This window comes from Oryzias melastigma, linkage group LG18, assembly GCF_002922805.2.
Source record: "Oryzias melastigma strain HK-1 linkage group LG18, ASM292280v2, whole genome shotgun sequence".
Classification (NCBI taxonomy): domain Eukaryota; kingdom Metazoa; phylum Chordata; class Actinopteri; order Beloniformes; family Adrianichthyidae; genus Oryzias; species Oryzias melastigma.
Genome location: NC_050529.1, coordinates 17,264,265 through 17,288,292, shown reverse-complemented (window position 1 = coordinate 17,288,292; position 24,028 = coordinate 17,264,265). Strand labels below are relative to the sequence as shown.

General features: G+C 39.9%; 3 protein-coding genes across 6 annotated transcripts; 2 read left to right on the top strand and 1 right to left on the bottom strand.

Moving 5' to 3' along the window:
• On the top strand, nt 1-12,287 carry faah2b (fatty acid amide hydrolase 2b). Of its 2 annotated transcripts, XR_002920845.2 has the most exons (12): nt 1-305; nt 680-762; nt 2,038-2,174; nt 2,634-2,843; nt 4,234-4,353; nt 6,508-6,643; nt 6,861-6,978; nt 7,061-7,180; nt 8,849-8,960; nt 9,073-9,261; nt 10,883-11,109; nt 12,138-12,287. XR_002920845.2 is itself a non-coding variant. In XM_024287700.2 (11 exons), the coding sequence occupies exons 1-11, from the start codon at nt 114-116 to the stop codon at nt 11,056-11,058; spliced, it is 1,593 nt and encodes a 530-aa protein (XP_024143468.1). In that variant the 5' UTR covers nt 1-113; the 3' UTR covers nt 11,059-11,449. The 2 variants fall into 2 exon arrangements, 1 of the variants encoding a protein (XP_024143468.1); XM_024287700.2 differs by lacking the exon at nt 12,138-12,287 and having other exon boundaries at nt 10,883-11,449.
• Nucleotides 11,988-21,010, bottom strand: nelfa (negative elongation factor complex member A). Of its 2 annotated transcripts, none has more exons than XM_024287698.2 (11): nt 20,600-21,010; nt 19,027-19,198; nt 17,953-18,114; nt 17,780-17,869; nt 17,569-17,696; nt 17,431-17,500; nt 17,255-17,343; nt 17,074-17,182; nt 15,156-15,478; nt 14,969-15,068; nt 11,988-12,611 (listed from the first exon to the last, which is right to left on the bottom strand). In XM_024287698.2, the coding sequence occupies exons 1-11, from the start codon at nt 20,807-20,809 to the stop codon at nt 12,427-12,429; spliced, it is 1,638 nt and encodes a 545-aa protein (XP_024143466.1). In that variant the 5' UTR covers nt 20,810-21,010; the 3' UTR covers nt 11,988-12,426. The 2 variants fall into 2 exon arrangements, with proteins under 2 accessions (XP_024143466.1, XP_024143467.1); XM_024287699.2 differs by having other exon boundaries at nt 20,528-20,738.
• On the top strand, nt 20,197-23,567 carry lg18h4orf48 (linkage group 18 C4orf48 homolog). Of its 2 annotated transcripts, none has more exons than XM_024287702.2 (4): nt 20,197-20,351; nt 21,496-21,626; nt 21,896-21,984; nt 22,802-23,567. In XM_024287702.2, the coding sequence occupies exons 2-4, from the start codon at nt 21,515-21,517 to the stop codon at nt 22,871-22,873; spliced, it is 273 nt and encodes a 90-aa protein (XP_024143470.1). In that variant the 5' UTR covers nt 20,197-20,351; nt 21,496-21,514; the 3' UTR covers nt 22,874-23,567. The 2 variants fall into 2 exon arrangements, with proteins under 2 accessions (XP_024143470.1, XP_024143469.1); XM_024287701.1 differs by lacking the exon at nt 20,197-20,351 and adding an exon at nt 21,207-21,322.
• Nucleotides 23,568-24,028: the final 461 nt, after the last annotated feature.

Sequence of the window (24,028 nt, the reverse complement as noted above, 5' to 3'; positions counted from 1 at the left end):
GGCCCGGTTCTCTCTCTCTCTGAACACCGCTGCATTGACCGGCATGCACCGGGGCTTTGACAGCCCTGCGCTGGAGGACTGACCGCTCATCTTCGTGTCTCGCTTCGGTCGCCATGGCGCTGAGCCTGCTGGAAAGGGTTCAGGTGTGCCTGTTCAGGGCCTTCGCGGGCTTCTTCCTCATGCTTTTCCAGCTGTTCTCTGGCGGAGCCGCTGCTTCCTCCTCCAGGAACAAGCTGCCGCCCGTTAGCAACCCGCTGCTGCTGCTGCCGGCCACCCAGCTGGCCAGGAAGATCCGACGGAAAGAGGTGCGTCACCACACCGACCAACTTCATGAATACTCTGAATATTTGATAAACTTACACCCTCTCTCTGTATTAGAAGTTAGAAGTCTTATTTTTTCACACCACTTTTTGTCTGTTGTTAATTCGTTTTAATAAAGTTTATTTTAAAAAAATAAAACAGAGGTGAGGCGCCTGTTCTCTGCACAGAAACAGCAAAGTGACTTACAGGTGGAGGAATCCTTCTTATAAACTCTTTTCAGAATAAAATGTATTTACAATTAATTCTAGATATGCTAAATAAATATAACATATAGATGAAAAAGACGACTTTGAGGTATAAATTTAAGCACATTTGTCAGTCAGTTCCCCCCTGTTTCCTCTTTGCATGATTCCTGCAGGTGACCAGTGTTGAGGTGGTGCAGACTTTCATCGACAGGATTCAGGAAGTCAACCCGTTTGTGAACGCTGTTGTGAAGGACAGGTGAGAGAAGCAAACTAAAACGCCGATTTAATAGATAAACTTCCTCTGTTTATGATCAAATGAGCTATGAACACCCACTCTGATGAAAATAGTGTTTTTAGCATGTTCTTGTGGCATTTTTCTAATGATGGAGGGCATGTATAAAGAACATTAAGATTCAAATTGGGAATCAGGAGAAGATTAAATAAAACTGTAACAAAAAATCTAATTTGTGAAGTAGAAAACATGCTGGCTGCTCCACTTGCAGACAAATGGATCCATGTCTGATCTTGTATTTGGCTCCTAATTGTACGTCAATAATTTCCGGATTTGATTTGATTAACCAGAGCTTGGATTATTTTGATCCCATTTTTTTTTTTCAATTCTTCCAATCCACCTAATTCAATCCACATTAGGATGGGATTAGCCATTTTATGGGAAATTCCATTATGCTTTAGCATCAAGCTAACAGACTTTAGCTTTATCCACTTTTATGGATCGATGTGATCTATTAAGTTTAGATCGATCCAGATTGATTGATCAATTTTATCGACCCAGCCCTAATTGCTTACTTTTTGTTGCACTGATAATGCTAGTCTGGGGTTGTGAGGGGCTGTAAGATAGTGGGAAAGAGTGTACATAGAGGGATAATGGAAAGTAGAGGTGGGCTGCACGGTGGCGCAGTGGTTAGCGCTCTTGCCTTACAGCGAGAAGGCCCCGGTTCGAATCCCGGCTGGGACCTTTCTGTGTGGAGTTTGCATGTTCTCCCCGTGCATGCGTGGGTTCTCCAAAAACATGCTTCGTAGGTTAATTGATGACTCTAAATTGGCCATAGGTGTGAATGTGAGAGTGAATGGGTGTGTGATTGAGGCCCTGCGACAGACTGGCGACCTGTCCAGGGTGTATCCCGCCTTCGCCCTTCAGTAGCCGGGATAGGCTCCGGCACCCCGCGACCCCGAAAGGGAAGAAGCGGTCAAGAAGATGGATGGATGGAAAGTAGAGGCGGCTTACTCCGCACCTAGGTCCCACCCACAACCCTGAGACAAATTTCTGCTGAAATATTGCTGCTCTTCAGAAACTATGTCCTAAAAAGAATCTTTAAAAAAAATTGGCTAAAAACTGCATAATCATAGTTAAGTCCACTGGGGATGCTTTTAAAATAGATCAAAAAGTTATTTGCCTACTTATTGCTACTTTTTTTAGGTGTGCAACAGGTATTTGTACAATTCTTGGAGCTGAATTGCTTTTTTTAAGATGCAAGTATAAATGACAGGTGACGGGAACCTCTCCGTCCAGGTTTGCTGCCGCGCTCCAGGAGGCGGCCCAGGTCGACAAGCTGATTGAAGAGGAGACCGGAGGAGAGGAGGTTCTAGAGGACCGTCTGCCCTTCCTGGGAGTCCCACTGTCCGTGAAAGAGTCATATTCTCTACAGGGTAACGTTATTTTGAGACCTAGCAGTATGTCCACTCACATGCCCAAAAATAGGCACAATAAGTCGTCAATTTATCGTCATGACAATATCAATGACAATACTGCAACAGCGTGAAGTGCAATAAGTGGTTGCTTTACATGTTTACAGACATGCTAAAGTTATATCCTGGTTTGCAGTATTTAACTAATCAAATACGACCTTTTACGTTTTTGACTCCTTAGGCCATTAACCAATCAAATAAAGCCCTTTCATGTTTGCTCCTGCCCGTCTCCAATGTTTTTTTTAATTAAAATATAACTGTTGCAATGAAGTGGAAATATGTTTGAATTGTTTCCATGTATCACAATAAATATCTTTATTGCAATATTGATCAAAAATATCAGACATTATCCAAAACTGAGTTGAAACTGACGTGTCAGCAGTCGGTACACCACTCTAACCCTGTGGTTCCATCTTCCAGGAATGCCCTTTACCACAGGTTTGGTTTCCAGGAGAGGGATTGTTGCCACAGTCGATGCGCCTCCAGTGGCTTTGCTGAAGAGAGCGGGGGCCATACCGCTGGGTGTCACCAACATCAGCGAGCTGTGCATGTGGTCCGAGTCCCACAACCACCTTTATGGCGTTACCTGCAACCCCTACGACCTGGAGAGAATCCCCGGAGGAAGCTCAGGTCAGCAGATGTACCAAAGAATAAATCCCTTCTCAATTCTCTGAGCAATTAGAACTGGACAGAGCGACTCCATACAGGAAGTACCTGCTAGCTACAAGAAGCCAAAATCCAGCTACTAGTCAGTCATTCTACAGTATTTGTCAAAATAACCGTTCTTGCGCTTCAAATTTGCAACTGCTGCCTCTCTGTTGATGCGAGTCAAACTACCTGGTCGACGCCTTGACACCCCGGATGATGTTGAGCGAATAACTTGGGTTCATATGTTTATATGCAATCACATTGCGGTGTCTGGGTTCACCACAACATTCAGAGTCTCTCCCGGTGTGGTGTACTCCTCATGGCCGTTTTAGACGTTACTTCTGTCTATCTGCAGCCCAATTTGAGCATTAACCCAAGAAGGAGAAAATATAACTGGAGGGTCTTTTTATTTTTGTCTTGATGAAAATAAAAACATCATAAGCCCATGGAGCTAGAACGATTGCGTCCGCTGTGACAGCGCCCGCGGCGGCTCTTGGTCTGCCTGGCAGCCGACCGCCGGTAGGCCAGCATAGTGAGCTCCGCTGCCCAGAGATCAGCAATCTAGGCAGTGAACCTCGCTAGCTCTGCCGGCCCCTGGGCAGCAGAACTTGCTACGCTGGCCATAGCTCCCCTGGCTAGCGTAGCGGCCACGATCGTTCCAACTCCATGGGCTCTGTGACAGGCTGGCGACCTGTCCAGGGTGCTTCCTGCTTTCACCCAACAATAACTGGGATCGTCTCTGGCAATCCAGGGGGTTACGAAAGTGTATGAAAGTTCAGGACAAAAATATTCGCATTTAGTCGCCATATTGAATTTATTTTTCTATCCTTTGATGAGTCACTTTAAACATCACGTGCCCAAAGATGAGTCCATGGTATGTTGATGCAACGCCGTGCCGCGAGACCTCAGATTGCGTCCGTACATTGACCTAACAATAAAACTTGACACCCCTGCTGCCCAAATCACACCTGGTGTGAACGCAGCATTAGACCAATCACTGCTTCCCAACTCGATCCAACATGGCAGCCTCTGTATCGCAAAAAGAATGGACGTAATTTAGTTGGAGCTGTAAGTAATTCTCTATGGGTGATTTAGACTTCAGCTACGTTCAAACCACCCTCAGCAGCTCTGGTTCAAGTGTTCGCTTCAATGGAAAGTTTGCATTGTGTCTGGCCCCAATTTCATGACACCAAGTCTTTCATGTATCAGAATAGAGTTGTGAAAGAAGAAGTCTGGAGCAAAATTCACAAGATTTCACACCAAACCTCTTCCAGCTGTAGGGTCACGTATTGTAGCGAAAAAGTGTTTTAGTCAGTAAACAAAACGTAGACTAACAGTTCTCCTTTTATCTCCCACGTTCCTGCGTTCTCAGGGGGGGAGGGCAGCATTCTGGCCTCTGCAGGTGCGGTCATCGGCGTGGGCTCCGACATCGGGGGTAGCATCCGCATGCCCTGTTTTTTCAATGGAATCTTTGGCCACAAAACCACTCCCGGTAAGAGAAGCTTCACGTTGCAACACCTGCTGTAATCTGCCCCACTATCTGCCTGCTGGGGGGTAGATCTCGTTTTATGGCATTTTATGAGGAAGATTGGGGGTCAAATGGATTAGAAGGAACTATAGCAGGAGGATATATTTCTGCTGGAGAAGCTGGTAGTTTGGTTAATAGGAAACAGAAGGTGAACTTTGTATAACTTCTTTGGTTAATATTTTGTTTTTGATCAAATAAACTTGTAGTAAATCCTGTTTAAAAAGTGTAAGATTATCTGTGAAATAAACCTCCATCTTTGGGCCAGAAAATGTACTTAAATGTTAAATGAGACAAAAAAATTGATGGATAAAAGGTCACTTCTTTAGCACATCATGGTCTTACTCTATCCTGGGAACTTGCCAGAAGTTCCATTAAAGTACATGTAGTCATTGAGCCGCTCCACTGAAACCATCAGTCTGGGGCTTTGCTCAATGGCACCACAGGGGAGTTAAAAGAGACGGGCAAATGCTTTCCCAGCCAGGTTCAAGTCTTAGAATCCTCCAGCCAACGAATGGTTTAAGCCACTTATTTCTAGTCTACCTCAAGCTTTCACAGCAACACAGTTTGTTTGAGCCAGTCTTTTCCATCTATATGTGTTTGGATTTCTTTTATCAGCAGAAACACCATAGTGACCTAAACAGAGCTACTCCTCATCAAATTCACTTTGAGGAGAGAATAAATTCAAACTCATTATTTTAGAATTTCTTTTTTTTTCCCAACACAATTTTGATTTTTTTAAGCTAAATGAGCTTTTGGAGGTTGATATCATTTTTGGAATACATTTATTTGAATAATCAATATTTTTTAGCAAATTGGGCACACAGTTAAAATGTTAGTAATTATAATAATGTTGCATGCTTGTCACCTCAGACCTATGGACCTGTTCTCCTCTTACAGTCACAAATGCAATTTTTGCTGGAATTTTAAGTAAGTTTACCTACCTAACATAGATCTGGACATTTTTAGCTGTTGCTTAAACATTGTGTGCCAAGAGGCAGCTGGTGAATCAGCAGATTCTTCTTCACTGTAAATCAGGAAACCAAGGGTGTATTCAGACTGTGCACACTTGGTTCTCTTAAAGTGAATCAGAGTCCGTTTCCCCCAATAATCCGGAACAAATTTTCAGTCTGAATAAACCCAAGCAGACCTTGGTTTGGGCCCAGGAACCGTTCTCAGACCCATCTTTCCAGGTGGTCTCGGTTCGTTTGCAATTGGACTGAGCTACAGTTCGCTCAAGAATTCCTCAGAAACACAACTGGACTAAAAGACAGCTTATCGGCTACAGGATATAAACAGAATAGGAAGCCGCGGACAAATGTGTAGCAACAATGAGACACAGCAGCTTATTGAAATGTGTCCGGACGAATGCAGGCTCATTAAAACAACTTTTAACGTGATCCACATTGCTTCTCACTCTGTTGTCCCGACTTTCTATCAGCGTACCTTCTTAGCCGTCACTTCCACAGTGACTGCCTTTGCGGCATGCCTCCACTGTACCAAAGTTTAAAAATTGGTCAGCAAAATATAAAGTTTGAATAAGTCAACTATCCTGACAGGGATTGCAAAGCGTTGGACTTCCATGATTCTCTCTCTTGTTGCTTTTCCCCGCCCCCGTAATTCGTGGCCAATGACTGAAGAGATCTTTAGTCATGTGGTTTTATTTACAAGCTTGGTTTGAAACAGAAGTGTCCAGTAGACGGCAGTCTGAATTCAGACCAAACACAATGACTTGATCTGGACCTAATTGACCAAACTCAAACTGGACCAACAGACTTTTCCAGTCTGAATACACCCTGTTATCTTTGTCAGACCACTCCTTTATGTAGCCAAAGCTTGGAACAGATTTATAATAATGGTTGAAGCTTTCAATGGCCTTACAGCTCTTAAGTTGGATTTTCAATTTAAAAGCCTTCAAAATGAGTCTGAAAGCTACAAATTCTAGAATCTTGTCCATTTTTTAAAAACCATTTCTTTAAATATCTATTCTGTTAAGCAATAACAATGAAGCACACATGTTGCCTTCATTCAGATTCACTCATGCTGTAAAATTCACAAGATTGAGTTTGATGTAGCCATAAAATGAATCTCAAAGGAGCTCTCTCTGTCCCACGTTTGTAGGGGTGGTGTCCTGTGAGAACCAGTACCCCCCAACCTCTGGCAGGTGGTCGGAGTACCTCAGCTCTGGTCCAATGTGCCGCTACGCTGAAGACCTGCTGCCCATGCTGAAGATCATGGCAGGACCCAACGTCAACATGTGAGATCCTGAAATGGCTGTAGAGCTGATCTCAAAGCTCCTTAGTGGGAATTGTTTCGCCTGTCGAGATTTGATCTGCTTTAGCTACATTTTAAGATGTTGAGCTTTTATTTCTGTTCTTGTGGATGTTGATCCCATGCAGGACACACCCGTAAACGCCGTCGGAGATGAAGCTTTCCGACGAAAGTGTCTAACCTTCTTTCACATGTTCACTCAGGCTGTCTTTAAACACAAAGGTGGACCTGAAGAAGCTGCGGTTCTTCACCATCCCCCACGACGGCGGCTCTGCGTTCACATACCCCGTCAGCAAAGAGCTGATGGACATTCAGAGAAAGGTAAAAAGCCTTTACCGAAGTCTTCCAACCACAGACAGGCTTCTCTTTGAAGGTTTCAAACTCATTATCTGCTCTTCGGCAGGTAGCAGAGCGTCTGGAATGCGACCTAGGAGTCCAAGTCCAAAAAGTGTGTTTGCCTGAACTTCGCTATAGCTTCCAGATCTGGGACAAATACATGGGTCTTCCTGATAAGGAGGGCAAAGTAGGTCCAGATGACGCACACACTTTTACATTTATTTCAAGCAGGAAGGCTGTTTTCAGACGTTTTTAACCGACTTAATCATTTTTAATGAAATTTATTTTAATTTAATGTTAACTTAATTTTATCTTAATTTAATTTTAGCTTTAATTTTAATTTCATTTAACCTAATTTAAATTTAATCTCTTACGTCTTTTGTCTTAATAGCAGCAGATTATGCTTTTATATGCTTCTTCTTTATTTCATTTTAACCAAAGATTAATTCTAGACATCCACATGTTTATTTATATGTTTTGGAACAATGGAATAATGATCTAAAATATACAAAGTACGTCTGTTGTAATGACAGAAACCTGATCCACCTAACTGGAACTTCTAGAGTTAACTTGACATTTTTTAATGCAAAACTTGCAACAAAAAGATTTCAGTCAGGAGCAAATCTTAAGACTGTACTTCAGAAATATATTTGAATCCATTCCAAACTACAGCTACCTTTTTTTTTTATCCTTCGACAAGAAACAAAAACAGACGGTTCAAAAGCAGCAGGACTGAGCCTGCAGGGAAGCAGAGACAGGTTTCACTGCAGGTCTTAGTTACAGCACCTATTGTGGTGCACTGCCCAGAAACCCTCCACTAATCCGTTTATCTGCCAGCACACTGTGCACCACACACACACATGTTGTCTCCATCAATCTATTGATAAAAACACTGTTGTTTCTAAAACTGGAATCAAACTGAAAAAAATAGTTCAGGTCTTTACCATGTAAGTTATGCAATACTAATTTCTACTAATTATGGCTCCTTTTTTGTATTGTATGCAAATTATGCATTTAGTTTTGTCATTACAGCTTATTTGATTAAAAACAGCCTAACCAAACCTGTAAAATCCTCACTTCTTTAAACTCCAGTCTCTAATTTAACTCTTTACTCCAGAGCTGCTCAATCCTGGTCAGAGAGATCCTCCTTCTCCCTGCACTTCTTGCTGCTGATTACCTGGATCAGTCCATTAGAATGAGACACCAGAGTCAGCAACAAGAAAACAAGTGGAGAGAGATCAGGGAAACAGGCAGGAGGGTCGATACAGGAGCAGGATTGGGCAGCCCTGCTTTACTCCATTTCAAATTCCTGAATGGCTTTGTGCATTCCTGTTTGTGCTCAGCCAGATCACTGCAGTCCACAAACCAGTACTAGCTCAGGACTACAAGTCTGGTGTAATCAAAGCTGCTTCCCTAAATTTAAAACTCTCCAGGATCTTAACGTTCTGTTTTCTGTATTTTTTGTGATATTTTTAGTCCATATTTATTGATAATGTGAATAAACGTATGTATTCTTTCTTAACAATTGAGCTTGTTTTGAGCATGCTATAAAAATGAGCTAAACTCTGCTATAAATCCTCATTTTCTTGGCACTTCTCCTTTCTTTGCAAACTGTTCCTGATTCAAAAGTTGTTCCCCTTTGCAAACATTGAGTCATCTGAATTGAATCTAACTACTTTAGCTTACAATTCTGAAAAAATGCAGATAAAAAAGCCATGGTAAATAAAGTTTAGCATCAAAAACATTTGAACATTTAAAATAAAAGTCATAAAAAACAAATGTACAAAATGAGTGGGTGTTTTTTTACTTTTGCATGCTTCTGCTTGCGTGAAGCTAAACAGATTTCATTTCGCAGCCTCCCAAGAGGTTTGCTGACCTGATGGGGGAGCCCGGACGTCCAGCCTGGCCTCTCTGGGAGTTGCTTAAAAGGATGGTGGGAAAGTCAGAGCACACAATGGCTGCTATCAGTAAGAGAAACCATTAATGGCTGCATTGTAAAGACTCTTGGCACCGCAGTTATTCGTGTTTTTGTTTTTTTTCTCTGTAAATCAGCTCTTTTTCTTGTTGTGATCTCCTCAGTGTTGGGCTTGATCGAGATGATCCCAATCTCCCAACCTGCAGCCTTCATCATCCCAAAGAAAGAGAAGCTGCAGAAGGAGCTGGATGACATGCTGGGCACGGACGGGATCCTTTTGTACCCCTCTCACCCCCGAGTGGCACCCAAACACCACCACCCTCTCTTCAGACCCTTTGACTTCGCCTACACTGGTGAAAAGCTGTTCACGTGTAATATTGTTTGTGTTTGTACTGGAACAACACAAAAAACTCAGAAGAAACCTGACAAATTTACTCAAAATAGACTAAATAATAATCTAACCTAATAATTAATAGTGCTTTCCTTGGATTTAATCACTGAAATCAATCGTCTTATGTAGCCATGAATAGATTTCCTACATCTCTACTGGAATTTCACAAACCGGTCATACTGTTTTCATGATTTTCCGTCTCTTTATTCCTTAATTTTAGTAGTAGACAGTGTAAATCTCGTCTTACATGTCATTTTCTCTCCATGTTCAGTGTAACAAAGGTTGAGGTCACGTCTGAAGCCCAAGTCTGAGGGGAGTTGCTAAAATCTATAGATTTGTGTTTTCTTCATACACGTTTTCAACTGGATCATTAACCAATCATAAGATAGGAAAAATGATAAGGCTCACCAAATTAAGCCTTGAAGTATAACAAGAAAAACATCATTTTTGACTAGTGTTGTTTATAAATACTTTTTTGCTTTTATTTTGAAAGAAAGTCAAATGAGCTTCTTTCAAAAGGAAAAATCGACTTCACACTTAAAGAAAATTGTAGTTTATCGTACTATTTATGCAATTATTCACGCACAAAACAAAAGTCACATTTAATATATAAGACAACAATGTATTGATGCAAAGTTTTATCAAATTTTCCTAAAAGTATTAAAAAAAAGGCTTTGGGGCTGTGGAGCTAAATCGGGGCCAATAATATTTGAAACCCAAGTAAATTAAATTGAGAAGAATATTGGTGTTTGGTCAAAAAATATATAAATGTCCAAAACTTTTTGCTATTTAAAAAAATATTTTCAGTTTCAAATGTTCTGTTTTTTAGGTTTCAAAACTGAAAATTTTAATTTAAAACTTATTTTTCAGTTTCAAATCTTTTTTTCTCTTTCAACTTTTTTTTTGTTTGTTTACGAATCTGAAAGTTTCAGTTACAAAACTTTTGGCCCCGTTGTGGTGCGTTGGGGCGGGGCTAACACGAGGACCAATCAAAATGGATGAGGGTGGTAACTTCAGTTCCGATGCGTTCATTGACTCTGAGAACTGTAATAATTACTGTCAGAAAATGGCTGTTTAGTCTGTACTATCATAGACTAAAGTTGTTCCAAGACGAGTGTAAAAATTAGTTTTATCGCGTTCAAAGCGCCATTTTATACCCTGATGTTGCAGCCTCCCTTCAGTACAATTAAGACATTTCTTTTTTTTTTTTAATGCTAAATATTTCACAGGTTTGACTAAGTCAAAACCCGAAAAATGACAATTTTCCATAAGACTATTCATGAATCCACTGTTTTAATGCTGAAAAGAATTACATACATTTGTATATTAATCTGCCATTGAAACGCAATGCATTGTGGTCTATATTTGCCAATCTAGAGCAATGTACACTAGTTTTTCAGAGACTTCTTCCATTTCTCCAGTATAGCTGGTTGCAGGTGTGATTACCATATTCACCATAATGACACCACAAGCTGCAAAGCTAATTATTTCTTTCAACAATGACATGATTTTAATTATTTAGTCCTATTTTCACTTTGTGTTGTTCCAGTGCAAAAACCTTAAGGGTCTTCTTCACCCCTCAGGTATACTGAACATCCTGGGGCTGCCGGTTACCCAGTGTCCTCTGGGCTTGGGTGAGGAAGGTCTGCCGTTGGGCGTGCAGGTCGTCGGAGGTAAGATGCAGGACCACTTGACCCTGGCGGTGGCCGTGTACCTGGAGAAGACGTTCGGAGGCTGGAGGCCCCCCGGAGCCAACTAACAGAGGACCAAAACTCCAGAACTGTGCAATGAATGTTCCTACCACCAAGAGGTTTTTGTACTGAGAGAATCATTCCAGTTTAAACAAAACAACTGTGCACAGCATCTAAATGAACACAAAGGTTGTACTCTGCTGTGCAGGTTTCACCTACTTTGCACTGTAGCTGCTTTTTTTCCTGCTTTCACACACACAAAAAAAAACAAAAAACGTTGCCGTTTGTGTGGAAGAGCTTTACCTAATCGGGAGACTGTTGAATGTGAAGTAGCACTTTGTTCACGGATCAGGAAGACTGGAAATGCAGAAATGGGCCAAACCGTAGTAATGTAAACGCTGACACCTGATGTGACATTTGATGTTGCAACTTGTTTAATAAAGCAAAAGTCAGACTAAATCTACTGTAGGTGCTTCGGTTCTTGTTTCACCTGCAGATTTTTTTTTTTAACAATCTGAATATTCTTGATGTCTACAAAGTGAGCTAAAAGCTGCAGATCTGTTATTAAATGTTGAGGATGAAGTGAGGGTTGAATCCACACGACCAATGTAAAATAAATCCACATATCAGGAGGAATCTGATCAAACCAAAGACGTAAAACCAGGTGAGAGAGGCGTTTTATGTACACTGGAAAAAGTGAAACATTTGGATCAATTAACAAAAATGCTAATTTTCAAATTAAAATATTGAGTTGATGTTTACTCAACTCAGAAATTTTATTTGATAAAAACTAATATTTTAAATGTTATAAATATTGGAGCTTTTGTTAATTGATACAATTTACTTTTTACAGTGTAAGGAGATAAAACGCTCGTATTGAATTAGCTGCTTTATAGAAAATTCCAAAATACGCATGGAAAAGATAAATACAAAAAAAAAAGAAAAACAGTAATGTAGGAAATTGTTTAGAAAAAAAAGAAAAAAAAGGAGTACCGACTCCTGGAATTCACTTTATTTCGTCCCTTCTTCTGAATGCTGAAAATGATTTGTGTCCAAGGTTTTCTCACATCTAATGATATTAAATCTTTTATTTTGGTGGTAGAGGGTAAAAGATGTCTGCGAATGTCTTTTTGTTTTTCTTGTGCAGGAAAACCTTTTTTCTGGACTGAAGAAGCGCCGACCGCGTCTGTACCTCGGCACGCGCGTGAGCCGCGCCGGCCGTTAAAGCGGAACTCCTTCACCTCTTCTGATCGGAACATTCAGACAACTTAAAAACAGAAACTTAAAAGTGGGGAAATAATAATAAAAAAAAAAAAACGTCAGTGTCCTGCTTTATGCCAAAGGGAGGATGGTTCTCTCCTCGACAGACACCCTCCATCTCTCGAACGTGTGAATACTGTGTAAACAGATTTTGTCGTCCAGGAAATGTGAGGCTCTCATGAGGTATTGGTGATGGGTTTGTATTTTTTGAGTCGAGTCCACTGTCCTGTGGAATAGTTCATTTCGAAGACGGTGTCCACCAGCATGGTGGTGCTGCCGGTGCCGTCGGCTTTGGGCAAAACCTCCGTGTGCTCGCTCAGCTTGATCTGGATGATGTCCCCCTGCTCCGGGCACGGGTTCTCTGCAGGACGCACGCAGGCTTTGGTTACAACCCAAACTTTCTGATTTGTGTTTCAACGGTTTTGTTGCAAAACATAAAGGACACACACGATTGCAGTTGAGACAAAAAAATTAAATTTTGTGTGCATGTCCTTGAACACTTTACAATGATGTAGGAATATTTGAAGTTTCAAATATTATCATGAAGGTTTCAAAACAGTCTTCAGCTATAAAATTGTTGGTTTAAAACAAACAAAAAAAAACACAATTGTGATGAACTTCTAAATTCTTGAAACATATTTAGTTTAGTTTAATGTTAATATTTTTTTCATTTTATTTTTCTTTGTTTTTGAATTTATATATTTTTATTTTGTCTCTAAATGTTTGATCTTTGCTATAAACCATAAAAACATTTTTTTTTTATGATTTTTGCAGTAAAAAAATAGTAAATTTACTACTGAAATTTGAGTTTTTTGGACAGATTTAGGCCCATTGTTGAATTATTGTGTAGTATAATCAATAATACATCTGTTAAAAATGGATATCAAACATTACCACAAAAAAATGTTTAATTAAAACCTTAAAAATCAAAATCCAAGTCCCTGATTGCTCAAAGTTCAACTGGTTTAAATTTCTATACATCTTCAATATAAGATCTGTCAATAAGAAACATAATCATAAAGAAAAAAGTTGTAATCATAAATTTTGTTGTGCACAAGTTTGCAGAAAAAAATATGATGTACTTTTGACAATTTGTTAACAGGAGAAAATTTTATCCAAAACAAAGAAAATTGTACTCAAGAAAGACATAAAACTAGGGCTGTCAGATTTGTCGCGTTAAAAACGCATTAATCTGACACGTGCTTGACGCCGACAATTTTTTTGACGCATTAATCGCGGATTTTCCATAGACTGTATATAATGGGGGGACCTCATAGTTCGATAAGTCCATTATTTTTACAGTCAATGGGATTTTCTCATACGTGCCTTTCCATACCGCGCGCGCGGGCGTCCCTCATCGTCCTCTAACTCACCGGCTGCTCTCACGAGATCACGGGCAGGTCTCCAACCACCGAGCTGCGAGCTAAAACCGGCCGGCGCTAGGACCTGGAGAGCTCCTGCACTCTAACCCGGCTCCGGTTCGCGTACTGTACCACGTCTGGTGGTACCGGCTCGCGTCCGGCGCCGCGTCCCGAGAGCTGCGGACCCCCGACGTTCCGAACAGCAAGCGCACCGGGGGACGTTCTAAATGTTCTGGAGGTTTAAGCGTGATCCAGCCCCAGCATAGCGGTCTGTCTGCCGGCATATTCATGATGAGCTCCGCTGGACACGTCGCTGCCATAGACTTAATCGAGCTGCAGCCAGAGAACGCGGCGGCAGTAACAGACTGTCAAACTATCCACAGTGTATCCCGCTTTTCTCAGTCTTTAATGTTTTAAAAAAACAAAAGTTCATTGGAAATGATAAATCTCTATTTCATTCATTACTGTAGTTCAGCAGAGGAGGAAAAGATTTGGTCTTGACGAAAAAATGAACATGAAAGTGTTATGGAAATGTTATTTTTGATGTTTTTTATTTTATTTTACTGAACGTTGATTGAAGTTTTGAATTTAAAATGCCCTTCACTTGCATTTTATGTTACAGCCTTTTATTGTTAAGAAAGTTTATCTCAATACAATGTTACAAAATAAAGTTTTTCTGATGAAAACTAGTAATTTTGTCATTCTTGTTTTCATAATTAATGTAGAACTACTAAATTCCACAAACCACACATTTATTCTTTAAAAAAGGCCACATGTAAATTTGCGATTAATAGCGAGTTAACTCTGGACAATGCGATTAATCGCGATTAAAGATTTTAATCGCCTGACAGCTCTACATAAAACTAAATGTTGTATTCATATTTTCTCCTGTAAAGCTTACACAAAATATAAATTTGTGCACAACTTTGTATTTATGAATATGTTTCTCATCGACAGCTATCTTACCCCATAGTTCAATGGCTGCGTTTTGTAAGCAGAACCCAAAAACGGTCTTAAAAACTTGCACAGCAACGTGTGAAGACGAGTTTTTAACCGGCGCATATAAATAGACGTTTCATTGAAAGTGGTCGCTCAACCGTGTGTTTCTGAGGCCTTCTGTGCAAAACCATTCCAAGCAGTTTTGACATATTAGCTGATAATTTTAATGCTACAGCAACGAAAAATGTCAGATTAAAAAAAACAAAAATGACTATTGTATTTTTATAATTCAAAAGACATTTTTAACTTGATTTTTTTTTAATCAGTGTGTAAAGAAAGGTTTAATTAAAAAAGAAACAAAAGTCTCATTGACGAGGTTTTTTTTTGTCTGGGTTCTGTTTCCTGTTTGGTCACTCACCTCTGGATCCAGCCATGAAGCCGAGGATGAGCGCCTTCTCTGGTCTGGTGACCTTGTTGGCCGTCTTGAACATTTCCTGGGCCGCATACATCTGGTCCCTCTGTGGATCCAAACAAACCGGACATGAACCGCACTGATCCTGACGTAGGAGTCTCCTCATTTACAGTCAGCCTGTTCCCCATCCTACCGTAAGTGAAAGGTTCTTCTTGGGCTGGGGCTGTGCTGGCGTGGGGGCTGGTGTCGGGGTGGGGGTCTGTGGTGTGCTGGGAGGCTGCGTGGGGGTCTCCGGCTGGCTGGCGATGGCGGGGGGTCCGTTGCTGGCCGGGGTGGAGGCGGGTGTGCTGGGGGAGGTGGGGGTTGCGGGGTTCACCGTGGTGCCTGCGTTGTACATGGGTGTCCTCTGCTTGTACTGGGTCTGCAAAGTGGCGGCCGCACCGACAGCCACCGCCGCCGACTCTTCGGGCTGGCGAGCAGCCTGCAGCGGGTCTCGATTGGACCCGCCAGCATTCGCTGTAAGAAAGGTAGATGAGCAACAAAGGCGTCATTTACAAAGAATAATAGTTAACCTGATGTTAGGATGGTCATAGACGATTATTTTAATAGCCGACTAATCACAGATTATTTTTTCCGATTAGTCGACTAATCGGGTCATGAGCAAAGTGGATGAAAAGAACACATCTTAACCATCATTAGCTTTAAACTAACTAAATAAAGACAATTGAGATTTTAGTTTATTAAACTGTTCATGAATCCTCTGTCCTTCATTAGTTTCTCGTATTAAAACAAGATTAAACTAGAAGAGTTGCATTAACTGTGATAACGCTAGTATGAATGCATTTAGCTGAATATAGTCGCTGAACATGCTGAAGCTTTTTGCAGAAAATGGTGACGCAATTTGCTTTAATTGCTACAGGGATTTACTGAAAATGTAAATGCTATTTGCAAACTGTTACATTTGCTAAAAGACTGAAAGTTTCGTTAAAGAACGCTGAAGTTGACCTAAATTTCTTAAAATTTTGTAGTACAATTGCTTAAAAATCACTAATACATGGCAATTTTGCTAAAATATTTAGTGTGTTGCTTAAATATGAGCTAAACTCCAAATTAGCCCAAAAAACCCCACTAGATGCCAAATTAGCCAAAAAGCTAACACGTTCCTTAAATACTAGCTTAACTCCAAAATAGCCTAAAATTTCATAGTAAACTAAATTAGTCAAAAATGTTAGCCTGTTGTTTTAATATTACCTAAATTAGCCTATAAAACCTCAGTAGATAACAAATTAGCCAAAAATGTTAGCATGTTGCTAAAATATTAGCTATATCCTAAATTAGCATAAAAACCCCACTAGATGCCAAATTAGCCAAAAACCTAACACGTTCCTTAAATACTAGCTAAACTCCAAAATAGCTTAAAATTCCTCATTAAACTAAATTAGCCAAAAACGTTAGCATGTTGCTAAAATATTAACTAAACTCCAAAGTAGCATAAAAACATCAGATTATGCCAAATTAGCGAAAAAACTATGACAGTACTTGAATACTAGCTAAACTCCAAAATAGCCTGAAACTCCTCAGTAAACTACATTAGCCAAAAATGTTAGCATGTTACTAAAATATTAGCTAAACTCCTTTTTTTTTTTTAATTACTATAAAATATTAAAACATATATCTTGAATATATTTAAAGGCTAGTTTCTAATCTTCTAAAATGTGAAGACTTTCATTCATTATGGGGCATATTTTGCTCAATATTTCAGAAACTATAAAGTTTATAAATACCAAAAATACAAGCAGTAATGTCCTGAACCAACGTTTTGATATCAAGATTACTGAAACCGCTGAAAGTGTGATTGAGTTTTTATGTGCTGAAAAACGTACAGAAAGGAGCAAGAGAATCTCTATAGTGAGAATGTTGAGTAAACATTCATAATTAAATGAGGTCGGCACCTGGAACAAGGAACCGTTTTATAAAAAATATTAAAAAGTGCATTTTTTTGGTGCTGACACTCTGACTCCATAGAATATAAAGTAACGACTTATCGACTATTACAGTAGTCGTCGACCATCAAGCCCTACTTGATGTCAACACTTGCTCTCCGGACTGACCTGGCTGTGCCTCTGAGCTGGGAATGTAGGAGGAGGAGGGAACCATGCTGGGTGTGGCAGGCAGGTAGCTGGTTGATGGTAGAGGGTTCTCGTTCAGGGATCCCAATTTCTATTAAAAAAAACATTTGATTAGGTTTATATTTAAGCGTACGGACAGAAGTACTGAACGGAGGTGACATACCTGTGCAGAGACGAGACCTGCAGCGTAGTCTGGCGTAGTGTTCTCCACCACGGCCTCTTCTTTGGCTGGTTTCTCTGCAGCTTCCGTTTCTGTGTTCAAAGAATGAACCACATCAGCATCATCACAAGAACACACATTTTTCCTTTCAACATAAATAAAAAAATTGAAATAAATACCCAGAGTCTTCCTTCTCCTCTTTGCTTCTCGTCCAGCTCCAACCATATCCAGCTCAGAAATATCTAAAAGCTACAAAGAACATTTTTAAGCATCTTGAACAGAAATCACGTGAGATGAAGAAAGTCGGCGCGTCAGACCTTAACGCCCCTCTCTTTGCGAAGGGGTGTCCGTGCAGGAGCGATGGGGGTGCGGTTACTGGGAGGGCTGAACATACTCGGGGCAGTTGGGCTGCGGAACGGGGCTTTAGGGATCCCTTTGAGGGGCGCTGTGGAAGACGAGGGGAGTCAGGAGAAGAGGTAAAAACCATGAATCTCTTGAATTCAGAGGTCAAACATGAGGTGAGCTCACTCGTCGTGTCGATCTTTTTGACCAGTCCCCTCCCTTTGGCGTGAAAAGGCACTCCGGCTGTCTTCTTCAGCTGCTGGGCCGTCTCCGTCGCTGGAACATTCAGGTTTTGTCAAACTAAGAAGGAAAACTGGCAACTTTTGATTTAAGAAAATACAGATGATGAAGCAGCTTACACTTCTGCAGCAGCTCTGCTCTGAGAGTCGCACTCTTGGGCTTCCTCTTGAGCTGGAAATGCTTGACGGGAGGCGTCAGGGGTCCCACCAGAGTGGTCAAGGCACTCTTGTTCAAGTACTGGCATTCTAGAGGAAGCATGGCCGACGCCTCGCACTCGCTCACTGTGGAGACAGAAATGAGTCACGGGACACACCGCCGACATCTGTTTGAGTCTGGGACTTCCTCTAGACCTTAAACTCACTGATGCATGAAGATGGTGAACTGGGTTTCAAACCCTCCACTTGGTGTTTGGCAAAAAACACAGAACTTCATGATTCAATTTAAGTCACTTTGATGAAAATATAGAAATTCTTTGAAATTGAAACAAGTGATCTTTTTAATATAAATATGTTGTTTTTAGACAAAATCAAAAACCTGTCGTTGTTTAGGACATAGTTTCTGCAGAGCGGCAGGTTTTCATCAGAAATTCGCCTCAGAGTTGTGGGTGGAGCAACCCCGCCCCCTTTCCCTTCTTATTGTGGAGCGAAGCAGAGAGCTTGCGTATTTTCAACATCACAAAAAGTTATTTTTTTATCCTGATTCACAAAATCTGAATAAATAAATACCCAGAAAGGCAATTTTAACTTTCATTTCCTTTTTATATGTACTCCATCATGACAAAAATGCCAGAAAAACATGTTTTTTTTTTTAATCGCAGTGAGTCTAACCAAATATATATATATTTACATTTTTCTGACACAAAAAAATAACTGTTTGCTCATATGCAACAGCATACTAATAATAATAATGTACATATATTTTTTTGTTTACATTTTATATGATACACCAGAAATGTGGGCAACCAAAATAACTTGAGATTATATTTAAAATGGTTTAATTATAGATTTCAACAATATATATTAGTATTATATGCATCAAATATAATAAATGTGATTTTTTTAAGTCAAAAGAAAAAAAATATATTTTAGCTTTTCCTTAAAATACAGTATTAAAGTCAGCAGATGGATTTTTTTAAATGTATTTGAATTTCAAATATATGTAAACAAGGTTAAAGACTGACAGACTGTACTAACCTTTCTCCCTGAGCTCTCCTAAAATATCCTGCACATTTGGATTCTGCTCCTCTAAATCCAGATTGAGAGATCCCGTCTCTGGGAAGGACTTTAGAATATCTGCAACCATCAGCACCCATGGCTCTGAATCCACCGTAGCCAGCTGGATTATCTCGGACAAGGCCTCCTTCATCTGGGGGGAGAAGTTTGGAAAAACGAAGCAGAATGATATTTGGTTATCAAATTTCTCAAAGGATCCAGTTTCAAGTTTTCACATATGACACATCAGAACTTAGTTGGGATATATGATATCACTGTTTTTTAAACAGTTAAAATAATTTAAAAAAATAAAATAAAATAAATAATCGCCTTTGATCAATTATAATGGGGTTTCCATTGTTTTTTTTAATTGTGATTAAGCTAGTTTTAGCCACAATCAAAAACTCTGTCTAGCTTTCTAGAACATAGTTTCTGCAGATCTGCATTAGTTCATTCAAAAATTTGACTAAATTGTGGGGGGAACTGTTCATGCAGACCAACCCCACCACCCCTTCCCATCAACCATCTGTGTACACACTCTCTCGCTACCTTACAATCCCTCACACCACAAATCTAACATTACCACTGCAACAAAAGAGAAGCTATCTGAGGTGTTCAGCAGCACAATTTTTAGCCAAAGTGAGATTTTTTTTTTGTTTGCTCCTGATTAATAACAATTTGAAGATAGAAACACTCAGAAATTCAATTTTAAGCTTAATTTTCTTATTTAATCATCAGAGAAATAGCACAAGAACATGCTAAAAACAACAACTTTCATCAGAGAGGGTCTTAAAAACACTCAACTAACAACATTATAACAACAAAAATCTAACAGAGCAACTAAATTGAGAGTTAAATAGCTGAAATATATATTTGAATGTTCGAAAGATAAAAATCCTGCAAATAATTGGAGGTTGTATCCAATAGTTAAGCAAATATAGCTTTAAATTAAAATAAAAACTGTAACAAATGAGGTTTTTAATCGAGGTTGTGAGCACTTAAACTACATATTTTTGAATAAATATTTTTTTAACCCCTCGTTGTATTTTGTTTAAATAAAAAGGTGAGATAAGTCATGACAGGGGCAGCACAGCAAGTGATATGTCGGACTCCGGTTGGTTCCGCCCTCCGACCCAGCGAACGCTCCAGCAGCTTCCGTCCCACCACAATGTCTGAACGCCCGCCACCAGGCAAATGTTACCCACTGTCGCTGGGAAACCGAGGTTAAAGTGGCGCCGAAAACTCCAGTCATGGAGCAGCTTCTCGACCGTAGTTACTTTTTAGAACACTGCTGACTTGAAGCGAAGGTAAAAACTCACGGAAATCATGCGCGGAACGAACCTGCTGCTTCTTTTAGAAGTAGTTAGCCATATTAGCTAACAGTCAACATTCTTCATTTTTGCTAGTTTTTTTGTTTTGACAAGACTTTGACACGCACTTTGAGCAAGACTTTTTCCTGCAACTAACTGTGAACTAAACTTACCATCCTCCCTGAGTGAAGAAAAGCAGAGACTTTTCAAGCTAACCTCTAGCAGCAGCAGCAGCAGCGACCCACCTCGTCAACGGTCCGCCGTGGAAGATGCAGCATCCCTAGAAGCAGTTTCAGCTTCACCGGCGGCGACAGGCTGGAAAAGCATAACCGTATATTGTCAATTACTGACACTGTGAGCAGGGAAGCGATACTCGGGGGTGTCCACAGCTCGTCTGTTGATCCTAGTTTGTTGTGAAGCCACAGGCCAGTGTCGCTGTCCTTCATCGACGCCATCTTGGAAAAAGAAGTGTTTTGAGTTCGGGCATTTTAGCAGGCTACCTAAGAAAACAGCTCGTAGGACCCCGCCCACAAGTGGGCGGTAACATGTAACAACAACTTTGATAACTACTGTTAATAATAATAATAAATATTGTTATTAAATTGACCTAAATGTTTTCTTTGTATCACTTTTATGGTGCTGTTCTCTGTATAAAATGTGCGGCTTTTTTGACGAAATTTATTGTTTTCTCTTTTTCATTAACATTTTGCAAGTTAGTTAAAATGTAATTGATTTTATTCACTTAAAAATATACATATAAGTGCAAAATATTAAAAGGTATTTTTAAAAATTGTAGAAATTCAATATTTTATTCTGAAAATCATGACTGAAATTCCGGTTCCTGTCCCAAAGCGTTGCAAATTAGAGCTTGTCCTGACGCATGCGCACTTGGTGGATGTTCCTCAAATAGCGCTCGTTTGTCCTCTCACGGTGATTTCCACGAAACACCAGTGGCTGATTGACTGCAGGTAAATTACACCGATGGAGCTATCTTTAAATCACATTTAAAAACGCGCCGACTCGGATTGAAAAAAAAAAAAACGAGAATTTAATAACCTATCCATTACACATTTTGCTAATTAATTTCCGGATGGCCTCGTTGTAGATCTAAAAAAATGTATTTCCCAATCTTGAATTAAAGGGACCTGACGGCGTCATCGATGGCTTCCCGTGGCTATGCGCAAGCAGCCGTGGTTCTCCTGGCGGTGCAGCTCGTTTGCCTCGGTACCGCTGATGCGGATCAGGAGACGGGGACCGTGATTCCAGCCGAAAGTAGGTGGATGTAAAAATAACATTTATTTTTTTTAGGATTTGAGATGGGATTTGAAATCTGTCAATCCAAGCGATGTCCTTTAAAATATATACATATATATTTTGCATTTATAGTTTTTATGGGTTTCATCTCCCACTGGGACCACACAGAGGGAATAGTACGTCATCATCCTCACTGGTCCACTAACTGCAATAGGATTCCAGGCCTGCACCGCCCCTTTCATATGTATATATGACTGTATGTCATATGTGGACTGTTGTGTTTTCAGGTCGCCCGTGTGTGGACTGTCATGCCTTTGAGTTCATGCAGAGAGCGCTTCAGGATCTAAAGAAGACAGCTTTCAACCTGGATGCCAGGGTCTGTGACTCCCCAGATTTCTATGGTTTTGAGTCCTATATTCATATCTGACTGATGGATAATTCATTTATTACACTATTTTCATTTATTTCCTTTTTGTGTCTGTAAATGCACTTCATTTACAAATTGACCACATTTTTTGATGAAATTTTATAGATTTTTTTTTATCATTTTAATTACAGATGTGAAGAATTAAAAAAAAAAGTTTTTTTCTTGGGTTATTAATATCCAGGTTCAAAATTAATTCACACTTTATGACTTTTTGTCCTTAAAGGCAGCCAATCTTTAGTTTTACCTGGAGATTAAAGACTAAATCCATCAAAAATAGTGTTTTTAACATGTTATTGTTGTATTTTTCTGATGATGGAGGACAAATTAAGCGTAAAATTGCATTTTAGAATATTTTTTTCTTTAACTTGTTGTGAATCGCTTAAAAAGAGGCATATTTGTCACATAGAAAATATGCTAGACAGGCTCTATTCTGATGGATCCACTTGCAGACGACTAGATTTTTTAACATTTTTGTTTTCCTCGTCTGAGCTGGAATCTGGATCAAAACTGTTCATCTGGGTAGCTTCAATATTGCTCACTATTTTTTGTTGCACCGCTAATGTTAAAAAGGGATAAATGCTCTCAGTAATGGGAAGAGGGGCGGAGTTGCTCAGGCAAATTTCTAATGAACTACTGCTATCTTCTAGAAAACGACACAGTTTTGTTGATTTTGGCTAAAAAAAAAACACAACAAATAAACTTCTGCTTCTCCAATAGCTCCAAAGATGCTCGGAGTCTTTAAACCTTTGCTGCTTCTGTGTTGCAGACAGAGACGTTGGTGCTGCGGGCCGAGAGGCGGGCCCTGTGCGACTGCATGCCCGTCAGCTCTCTGCGCTGAGCTGCGCCCGCTCCGACCGCCCCTCCACCAAAATCCAAACCTCTACTCATGTACAGCAGCTCTCACACCAACCCGTCCACACAAGAGGCACTTTATTTCTATCAGTCTCACCTGAGTCCATCTGTAATTCACGTATTTATTCTTTTTTTTTGGGCCTTACGTAGGAGAATGTTTGTGACTCGGTGGAAATGTTTTCGTTCTGGTGCTTTGACTGTAGATACAGTAGGACGTGTGGAACGTGTTGTATAGGATTATATTTTACAAAAATTGAATTGTAGCATCACTAGAAGAAAAAGGGCGTTTAAGTTGTTGTTGCTGTAGTTGTGCCGATGCAGACGAGCTGAACTGCAGGAGCAGATGATGGAGTTACTGTCTTAGTTATGGACGTGAAGATGGTTTTTCTTTGTTTTAGGCAGAGTGAGGATCACCTCTGGAATTATTAAGCACTGTAGCATGAATTTATAGCACTTTGAGTTCACTTGTTTCTATAGATTGTATGTAAAGATTCTCTATGTATTGTGGTACAAACCCCAGGGCAAAGTGTGCAGACTTTCTGCTCGTCAGACGCGTTTGTGTGTGAAAACCTGGACAGATAATTCTTGTCTAATTGTTGCCTGTTCATGAAATAACGTCACTAAATCCCCCTGTACAGTCTTCATCTCGCACCTATGAATAAAAACACTCAATGATGGTTTCCAGTTTTACTTTATTTGATTAATGAAGAGAATTGTAGATTTTAACTGCAAATTTTTCATAAAAATTAGATTTTATTTTGCAGTGATTGTTATATAGAACATCAAATAATGGACAAACTTGCATGTTTTACCTTCAGATCTACCTAAAACGGTTTAATTTAAATTGAAAATGACAAATGTTCCACTTTCAAAGACTAATAATCACTTAAAAAAAAGTATATGACAAAAACGTCTCCTCTAAATGTACGAGTTTGCATGTATCGGTGGAAATTGCTGCATGACAGGAGATCAATCTTTGCTCGACTCAGCCAAAGGGAACCCTCGCAGGTATAATAAAACATGATTAAGTCGTGCTGTTAGGACAGAAGTTTTCAGTACGGTGAAATGTAAAAGGTGGTTCTGTAGGAGCCGCTCACAGAACAGTGGAGATGCACTAAAAAAAAAAGTTTTTATTGGGAAT